Here is a 10,537-nt window from a genome sequence, read left to right as displayed (position 1 = left end):
AATGAAATACAATAAATCTGAATAATTTTAAATTATTTTTCTGAAATCACAGCCATTAAGCAGTGATGAGCATTCAGGGGAAATATTCATCACAATACATGTATGACAGAAATACCAAGTTCATCTTGAGATGTCAAAAGGAGGCGAATGCTACAAATGCTTATATGCAAAAACATTTTCAGAGTAATTACATTTTTTGGACAACATTTTCAGCATTCTTTTTCTTTTTTTCTTACATATGTTTCTAAATCTGTGTTTGGAATCCAAATTTTAAATTTAATTACAAGCAGAAGAATATGCCTACTTAACATCTAATTTGGTCCTAAATTACCCTTAAATTCATAGGGACTCATGGAAGTTTAAGGTTGGAAGTTTCCTAAAGTTCATCTCACCCAGTGATTTTCAGAGATTAAAGTGCTTTAGAATCACCTAGAGGCTTATTAAAATACAGTTTGCTGGGCTCCACCCTCTGGGTTTCTGAATCAGTGGGTCTGGGGTGAGGCCAGAGAATTTGCTTCTTTCATTCCCAGAATGTGTTCATGTTACTGGTCCAGAAACCTGGCTTGGAGGTTCACTGGTCTAACCTACTCTCACATTTTATAGATAAAACAGTAGAAGCTCAGAAAACTTAAAAGATTAACCAAATGATTCTGCCACTTTCAGTGGCAAAACAGCAGGAAAAGGCAGGCCTAGAAGGCAGCTTTTCTATTCCAGATTGCACGTTCCTTCGCTTCTACTTTCTCATTTTGAGGTGTATTCAGTATCATATGAGGTGTTGATTAACAAGCTGCAGAAAAAAAAATAAGTCACAGCTGAGGAAAAGGGAAGGCAATGTAAATATCCTCTCTCCCAGTTGACAAAATTAAAGACATGCAGGACTGCATCAAAAATTGAATGATTCAGGTATTTCTTTGTGGCCACTACTCCGCTTTTGAAGTTCATTTCCCTCTAAACATCTAAGGCCTTACTTTGCATTCTTACATTGCAACGTCTTTGTTGATAACTTTTCAGTAATTCCATTAAAGCAAATCACAGGGTTGTCAAATCTTCAAGGATCAGAAGATCATGAGTTGACAAGTAGCAGATGCACAGAAAGAAGTTTTAAATAACATGCATTCATTCCCCATGTGGAGTAAAGTAGAATACCTATTACTCTGTGATAGTAAAACCAGCCGGGAAGTAACAAAGAATGGAGTTATGCCATGATATTTACTGTTTCTCCCACTTTTATTCAGTGAAGAATCAAAGAACTCAGAAGAAAGAGAACTCTCAGATTTTTCAAACAAGCTGTTTCTGTTTAAGGACAGAAGTTTCTGTTAAAATTTAGTATAATTGTGATGTCACTGAGCACAGTGAAAGCTTCAGGCAAACAGAACATTCTCATTGTAATACCACTACTGTAGGCATATTTGAAACACTATAGCTTCTTCAGACTATAATTATAACTGTTTGTTGCCTCTGTGGTTTCAAAGATAATAGAAGTTGTTCACAAAATTTACACAACACTGATGTGTTGCATATAAAATATAGACAATCACGTGCAAAATATCCCATTATATATTTTCTCATAGAGAGAAACAGCTGAGAAACCTACAGACCATCAAATTATGACTCCAGTGTTTCATTACAAGCAATTAGACTCCGGAACCCAAAGGTACAACTAAAATGCTTGGTGTAATTTGGCTAATACCATTTAAGAACTGGGCCACAGGTGTTTAAATCTGCAGAAAAGAAAAGTCCTGGTGGCTCTGGGGTCTTATTACTTATTTGTAATTCCTTCTATAGCTGGAGCATCAAAAGTGGGACTAGGGAGAAAATATCTGGTAAGTGAGGAGAGAGATTCAAAATTCCACTGGTTTATTCCATAAGCACTGAGTGAATGACTACACAATTCTTGCTTCAGTGAACTCAAAATCCAGCAGGAGAGGTGGGCATAAATACACTCCTTCATCAAATGTTAAACAGTGCTGTAAAGAGATCAGTACAACCTGTTACTAATGTTATAAGACAGACTGCTTCTGTGTTCAAAGGACTGAGAAATTAGGAAGTTATTGCCAACAAATGACACTGATCTGAGTCTATAAGAATTAAAAAGTAGTTTCCATATGGAAAAGGAAATCATCTGGCAGGAAATAAAGATATGAGAGACAGGTTGAGGTCATACCTCTTAGAAAATGATGCTAAGGAATCATGTTTCCAGAATATAGGAGCCATGGGGAGTGTTGGAAGGCTGTAGGAAGAGTAGTTTCTGGGAAGCACACCTGAAAAAGGTAGACAAAAAAAAAAAAAGATGTCTTTTTGTAATGCCTGGCTGAGTTGTTGTAATAATAGTCTCTTCAGAAATCAATCACAAAGAATCTAAGGAGTTAAAAAAGAGATTTGGAACAGACTTTTGCCCTGAGGTATCTGCTAATTTCTGGTGGCCTAGAACCTGAATTTCAATGAGTCATTCTTTAGTGACAGGACACAAAATTGAGGCCAAAGCAGAAATGGACATCACCACAACAAGATAAATGGAAAAAAAAAAAAAAACCCTAAAAACTAAAAATAACAAAAAAAAGCAAAAAATAATTAAATTATAATCAAAGACACAATATGCAGCATCAGCACAACAAAAAGTTAGTTCTATGATGAGACTAATAAAGAACAAATCTCTGACAAGAATAATCAAGAAAAAAAAGAAAAATGCAGAGTAGACAATATGGGGTGTGTGTGAAAGGCGGACTTAGGGATGTAGAACATAATAAAAAGATAGTAAGAGAATACTTTGTCAACTTTATTGTAGTAAATTTGAATGAATCTGTGAAATGAAAGAATTTGCAATCTAACTTGTTTATGAAAACCTAGAAAATCTGAATCACCTTAGAACCCTCTCAAGAAACTAAAAATGTTTTAGAATTTCTCCCAAAGAAAAACACCTTATTGAAATTGTTCTTTTGGTGCCTTTGGCAAGGCAATCAAGAAACAAATTATTCCACTATTTTAGAGAGGAGATAAATATAAATACTCTCTAACATATTGGGTGAAACTAGCATATCCTTTATACCAAACCAGACAGAGTCAATTTGAAACAGAAAAATATGGGCCAATCTCACACAAAAAATATTAAAAAATTAAATTTGAGAATATATGAAGAAAATAGCACACTATTAACAGATTATGATTATTCTCAAAAAGCAAGGTTAATTCAACATGAGAAAATTATGAGATTGCTTCATTACACTAAAAGATTAAAGGAGAAAATTCAAAGGACATAAACCTATACATCCAAGAAACTCAATAAACTCTGGTAGGATAAACACAAAGAGATTCTCACCAAGACACATTATAATCAAAGTTTCTTTTTTAGGGCCACACCAAATGGCATATGGAAGTTTCCAGGCTAGGGGTCGATCAGAGCTGCAGCTGCCAGTCTACACCACAGCCACAGCATCACCAGATCCAAGGCACATCTGCAACCTGTTCTGCAGCTTGCAGCAATGCCAGATACTTAACCCACTGAGGGAGGCCAGGGGTTGAACCCTCATCCTCATGAAGACTAGCCAGGTTCTTAACCTGCTGAACCACAACAAGAACTCTGTCAAGCTTTCAAAAGACAAAAACAAAGAGAGAATCTTAAAAATAGTACATAAGAAGCAATTCATTATGTATAAGGGATCCTTAATAAGATTATAAGCTGATTTCTTTTCCATATGTCAATAGGCAGTAAAATGACCTATTTAAGCACTGAAAGAATAAAATTATCAACCAAAAATTCTATATATGATCAAACTATCTTTCAACAATAAAAGTAAAGTTGACTTTACCCAATGAAAAACCCAAGAGAGTTTGTCAGTAGGAGAGCTGCCCTGTAAGTGCTAAAAGGAGTCACGTAGACTGAAATGAAAGGACATTAGACAATAACTCAAAACCATATGAAGAAATAAAGAGCAACCAAAAAATAAAGTATACAGCAAACATGACAGTAAGTAGTAATGTATATTTAATATGCAACTCCTCTTTTTTTTCTTTTTTCCCTATATTATTTGGAAGACAAATGCATAAGAGAATCAGTTTTATAATGATGGGTGGAGGATGGAGCTATAAATGAAGAGAGATTTTCTTTACAATTGAAGAATAGTCTGAATAAATTTTTATCTAAAGAGATAATAACCAGTGGATGTGACCTATCAGATTGCAGGACTTACTTCAGATGTATAGTAATTAAGTCAGTGTGGCACTAGGGTAGAGATAAACCTATAGACCAGTGGAATGGGACAGAGATTCCAGAATCCGATCTATACACTTAGATGGAAACTTGATATATAAGAGAATTAGCACTGAAAATCAGTAGCAAAAGGACGAATTTATCCTTAAACTATGCTCGGACAACTGATTATCTATGTTGGAAAAAAGTGTGTAGTTCTGACCCTATAAGCAAGCAATTCCAAACCGATCAGGTACCTAAATTGGAAAACCAGGAGTTAAAACAGACTATTAGAAAATCCTATTTATCTCTTCAGGGTAATAAATATTTTTTAAATCAAACAGGAAGCATAATCCAAAAAGGAAAAGAGTGAAAAGGGATTGCTGTTCTCCCTTTTAAGAATTCATTTAAAATCTTATGAATTCAAGTGAAAAATTCAGATAGTCCCTTAAAAATGAGAAGAGGATATAAAAAGGTTTTCACAGATGAATGGACAGTAAACATAGGAAAATTTCTTTTTGCCAGTAGCAATCAAGGAAGTCTAAAAATACTACATATTGGTAATATGCAGAATACCGATGCTTCTCATACACTGCTGATGTAGAATAAAGTCGTAAAACTATTTTAGGAAACAATCTGGAGTTGCTTGGTAAAGGTACATTTGTGCATACCTAGCACCACCACTTCTATGTATACATCCTAAAGAAGCTCTCGAATTCATGAACATGAGCAAACTTACATAAGAACATTTTTTTCAAGATTTTTATTTTTTCTATTACAGTTGATTTACAATGTTCTGTCAATTTCTGCTGTACAGCAAAGAAAAATAATTTTTTTCTCTCATTATCCTCCATCATGTACCATCACAAGTGACTAGATATAGTTCCCTGTGCTATACAGCAGGATCTCATTGCTTATCCACTCCAAATGCAACAGTTTGCATCTACTAACCCCAAACTTCTGGTCCACAGCAACCCATTTTTTGGTAGCAAAAAATCAATCCAAGTGTCTAATAATAGTAGAATTAAAAAATTGAAATGCATTATTTTTGTTGAGATAAAATTGATAAATAACATTGCATGAGTTTCAGGTGTATGTTATAATTGAATATTTGCTGGAATATAGTCCTATGCAACAGTGAAACACAAATTACTGATAAATCATCAACATAAATGGATCTTTAAAACATAACATCAAGTCACAGAGCAACACATTATGATTCCTTTTACATAAAGTACAAAAAAGGCAAAACAAAATAATGCCGATTCATATTTTTATAAATATATCCATGTATAATCCCTATACAGCTTAGTACATAGACATATATGATAAACTTTAAGGAAAACAAGGAAATAATTAACATTATTCAGGATAGCAGTTATGTTTAGGAGAGGAAGGGGCCTCAACTGAGTAGAAACTTACAAAACATAGGCTTATAAATACAAAGATAATATCTTATTTTTTAGGCTGAATTATAAGCAGTGATAATTTTCTTCTTTTTGTAAATTCTACTTATATATTATATACATTCTTCTGGTATGGCTGGCTATCTTTCACAATATAAAATATTATATTCACAGTAAAATACAAAATAATTTATTTGCAATAAAAAGTAAAAACAAAAAGAAAGTCTGTGTAGGACAAATGACTCAAGTCTAGGCTTTGGAAAGATTATTTTGATGGACATACAAAAGAGAGATATTGATGGCTACTGCTGCCTAGAAGGGGGAAAATGAAGTTCTGAGCTAGGCAATGCTAATCAAGTGCAGATTTGCAAGAGAAAACTTGTGAACACCTAATTGACAGAATAGATAAGAGGATGTTGATGTGTTTTGTTCCCGGTTTATTGTTGAAAAGAGTAGGAGTGAGCAATGGAAAGACAGACCCACAAGAGAACATCATCCCCAAAGCCAAATGAGGATGAAGACATTAGAGTTGGGACTGGGTACCTTCAATCACTAGAGCATGTTCTGAGTCATCTGCTGGTATGAAATGTACAGGAATATTTTTCTGGATTCAGGGTGAAGGGAGAGGGTATGGAAGAGCAGCTGTGAGAAATACAATAGGGAAAAAAACAGAGGCAAAGAGATTACAGAGCAGCACAGCATATGAGAGCCCAGCTGAGGTTGGATGGTATGAATCTGCAGGAGAGCCAGCTGGCATGATTCATGACCTACTCTAGCAACCTTGGTTATTACTGAATGGTTTTCAAGGTTGCAAATATCACCATGTTCAAAACATACAGACACACACGTGCAAGCACTCATGCATGCACTCACATACTCCAAATTTGGACTGAATAATTGTTAGCGGTCTATCAAAAAACAGAGACCACAGTGCAGAGGAAAACATAAAATCTTTTGCCTTAGGCAATGGAATGGCCTAGGATAAAAGCATTTTCATCTAGGCACAGCTTCTTCAGGATTCTGGTCAGAATTTCCAGGAAAACTTAAAAAAGGTTGGTTAGTGGGACAAACTACTGCCCTGGCTACAGCACTTGACCCTGAGGCAGTCACTAATATTTGGCCTCTCCCACCTTTTCATCGACCTTAGACTCTTGCCTCCTTTAGTGAGCACTCTGATTGGTCCTAGGGGCTTGCCTGGTAGTTTGATCCAGGCCCTCATCTCTGGGCTCTAGTTCCATGTCCTTCTCAAGCTGTGGTTGTTGTACTTGCTCTTCACAAGTACACATGACAATGGGAAGGAGAGGCACACCTCTTTATTACTGTGTACCAGCAGCCCTACATTTTTATGATAATTATGATCAGTTATAAGGAGAGCCCAAAGTGAAATGACAGTGGTGACTGAGTTTTATTGGGTTTTACTGCGATCCCTGATGGAAGCATCCTCGTCTGAGAACTAGGACCTCAAGCACTACAGAGCCCAAAGTTTCAGAGACAGGAAGCAGAGATTCACCAAGCGGGTTATTCTATATAATAAAAAGGAGGACTGTTCCTACATCCACCTCTAAATTCCCAGACCCATGGGACTGAGGGAGACTGGAGAAGGCAGGGGAAGGAACAAAGAATGGATGTGGTCTTGGCTTGTTTTGTTCCCACAAGAAGTTCTGGAGCACAAATGGTACCACCGAGTTGGTCACAGTTTGAGGCAAAAGGACACCAGTGTTTTACCCCTGTCAGACAGTCACTGTCTATAGTCCATCATAAGAGAGGCAGTGTTGAAGGTGGGTATGTAGACTTCCTGGGTAAGGCACCTCCCAGTCAAGGGCAATTTGGCAGAGAAGGGACAGCTACGAATGGTTATCCGCCCACACCCACAGCAGTCAGGAAATGGAAGCATCACAGCATACAAGGGGTCCAACAGCCTGGCATCAATATCTCCACTATACCACCACATCTTAAGATAGCCTTAGTGTCACAAATTATAGTAACACAGAAGAGCAATTCCTTGAAATAAAACCATAAATTTAAAGTCATTCAGTGGTGTGCTGGAATCAGCTTCTATTAGCTCATAGGAGTCGATTATTCACAGCTCTTACCAGCCTAGTATTCAGTGATGTCATGTTGGAAGCTTGAAATTGTCAATGGTGGGAATACTTACACCATGGAAACTGGCAAAATATACACACCAGGCCCTTTTTATGGGGGGTGGGGAGTGGGGGGAGGGGAGAGAATGGTCAAGTTAAACATTTACTAGCATACCACTGATGCAGTACAAGATAAGAATTGTTATTCCTGGAGCTCCCTTCATGGCTCAGAGGAAAGGAATCTGACTAGCATCCATGAGGATATAGGTTCGATTCTGGCCTTGCTCAGTGGGTTAAGGATCTGGTGTTGCTGAGAGCTGTGGTGTAGGTTGCAGAAGCGGCTCGGATCCCGCGTTGCTGTGGCTCTGGTGTAGGCCGGTGGCTCTAGCTCCGATTAGACCCCTAGCCTGGGAACCTCCATATGCTGTGGGAGCGGTCCTAGAAAAGGCAAAAAAAAAAAAAAGCTAAAAAAGAGTAATTACATGAGAGATTTAAAATTAAAATCTATTTCTATTTGACTTCATTATAATGGGAATATTAGGTTTAGTTTAACATATATTTATTGAGTAACACCGTGTGCCAGGCATATCTGTCATTATGACACATTCTCAATCCACAAAAGAAATGAAAGTTCAGTCTTTGGGAAACCAAGAACATAGCATCTTGGGAATTTGACTGAATTTCTTCTAGCTGTTTTCATATCTTTGAGATTTTAATAATGTTCTAAAGATTTTTCCCTTTTAAATTTATAATATGAAGATTAAAAATCTAATCTAAATGCCTCAGTTTAAGAGGTACGTAGGCAAAACCACTTTGGAAATACACAGAGCTTAATACAAATGGATGAACTGTTAATAAGAAAATCAATAGTGGAATTCCCATTGTGACTCAGGGGTAACTAACCCAACTAGTATCCATGAGGACACAGGTTCAGTCCTGGCCTTGCTCAGTGGGTTAAGGATCTGGCATTGCCATGAGCTCTGGTGAGGGTTGAATACTCAGCTCAGATCTGGCCTTGCTGTGGCTGTGGTACAGGCAGGGAGCTGCAGTTTCTATTCAACCCCTAGCCTGGGAACTTCTGTATGTCGTGGGTGTGGCCCTAAAAAAAGACAACAACAAAAAAATTGGTAGTGAATATAACAGTCATTTTTCAAATGGCTGAAGCAATAGATTCCTTAGAGTGACGGTGAGGTGGACTCCAACACACCCTTCTTCAATTGAGTCAAGGCCACTTTTTCTTGTAGTGTTTCCATTTTAGTGGAACGACTTTTTCGGGCTCTTATTTTGACAATAATGTTTTAATGTGTGATCAGATTTTTTTCTGGAGAAATGAGCAGTACTACCCTCTTCCAACAGTTAACCCCATTGTCTTTTCAGAGCCAGAACTGGAGTTGTTCTGATGAAAGTGTTTCAAAATTCAGGCAGCCACAGCTTCTGGTAGTACATGCATCTTTTCACTTACATTCAGGGAAAGTTGTTGAGTCCAGGGTCTTCGTCTTTTTGGATGTTTAGTGGATTGCTGATTTCATATTTTGAAACTTCTCTTCTGTTCCTTGCTTTCCTTCTCTCACGTCTTTGTCTATAAACTGCCTCCTATCTGTCCCAGTAACTCCACTTCATTTTTCATTCCAGCCATCCTTGCTGGTTCTTCTTTACCATTCTCTCTGGCAGAATAATACTTTATCATCGCCGTCTTATGGTCTCCAGTGCCACAAACATCCCTGGCTTTCAAGAGTAAGGATATTCCTATGGAAGGAGAGAAAATAAAAGAAGATTTGCTATTACCAGGATGAAAGGTATAATTACAGCAATAGGAACAGTATAATGCTGACAAAATTACCCATCTGAGCACCTGACTGGTTCTTAGAAAAACCAGTCTGTGAGTATACCAACATTCCCACACATGTGTGCACCCAGCATACAACTATATACCTTTTTCCTAACTGATCAAGGGAAATGCAACAGCATTCATCCAAGGGCTTGTTCTTTCTGGGTAAAATTTTACAAGACTATCAAAGCAGGTTTTATATGAGAGACAAGGAAGGTTCTAGATGAGAGATAAAGACAAAAAAAAATTCACTTGCTCCAAGAATTTGCTGACTGATTTCATTTTGTTGAATTCCACCCATTAACACATGTATTTAGATCCTAACATTGACTGACAGACATTTGGAAAGCAAAAATAAAAGTTGACCTGCAGACAGTTCAAATTTGCCATATGCTTGCTGTCACTGTTAACAGTCTGTAGACCATCCTAATTTATGCTTCAGTGGACTAACCTGATGTATTTTAAAGAATGTGAATACCTGTTTATTTTTCAAATAAGGCATTTTGTTTTTCCTTATTACTCATAAGTATGACAGCAATGATAAATGATTAAGGGCAAATCGAAGAGAGTTGGAAAAGGAAAGAATGAGCTTTCCCTCCTAGGACCTGTCACAAATGTTTTCCACTTAAATGATTACCTCAATGAGGAAATTCTCAAAAACTATTCATCAGGTACAGTTTCAGAAATAAAAGTTATTTCCTTCAACAGAGCCTAACAGAATTTTTAAAGGACCACATCGTGCTTAGAAATTACTGCAGCTTAAATGGTGTGTGTGTGGTGTATACAAATGACTAAACATAAATTTTTAACCTGTCTAATTTTTGCCTTTTTAAAAAATAATTTTGTTACTTTCTTGTGTTTTTAAGCAATCAGACATCCTGTTAACTAGGTGTCTTTTCCTTTTCGTTCATGAAACTATATTTCTTAGGCATTATTGTAGATGGAATATTAATTGTCTAATAGTAATTGTACTATTAGTTATCTTAAAGTTTGACACTTCAGTAGAAACCTACTCATTCTTTTCTCTTCGTGCATT

The 10,537-nt window shown here is 36.8% G+C and overlaps 1 protein-coding gene across 4 annotated transcripts in view; it reads right to left on the bottom strand.

Annotated features, from left to right (window-relative positions):
* Positions 1 to 218: 218 nt before the first annotated feature.
* The window catches only part of GTDC1 (glycosyltransferase like domain containing 1), a 427,341-nt gene continuing 417,022 nt past the window's right edge, over positions 219 to 10,537 (bottom strand). For 3 of the 4 annotated variants that reach the window (XM_084998904.1, XM_021074853.2, XM_021074858.2), the window contains one exon: positions 5,446 to 9,419. In XM_084998904.1, the coding sequence (XP_084855030.1) occupies positions 9,402 to 9,419 (18 nt within the window). In that variant the 3' untranslated portion in view covers positions 5,446 to 9,401. Of the gene's footprint in view, positions 2,262 to 5,445; positions 9,420 to 10,537 lie in introns of those variants that run through there. The other variant, XR_002339027.2, reaches the window with a different exon arrangement.

This window comes from Sus scrofa, chromosome 15 (assembly GCF_054392235.1).
Source record: "Sus scrofa isolate SSC_HxYL_T2T_F1_AM1 chromosome 15, Sscrofa_HxYL_maternal_Yorkshire_Landrace_v2.0, whole genome shotgun sequence".
Taxonomy (NCBI): Eukaryota; Metazoa; Chordata; class Mammalia; order Artiodactyla; family Suidae; genus Sus; species Sus scrofa.
The sequence above is the reverse complement of the archived record's forward strand: the minus strand, read 5'-3'. Positions and strand labels throughout refer to the sequence as shown.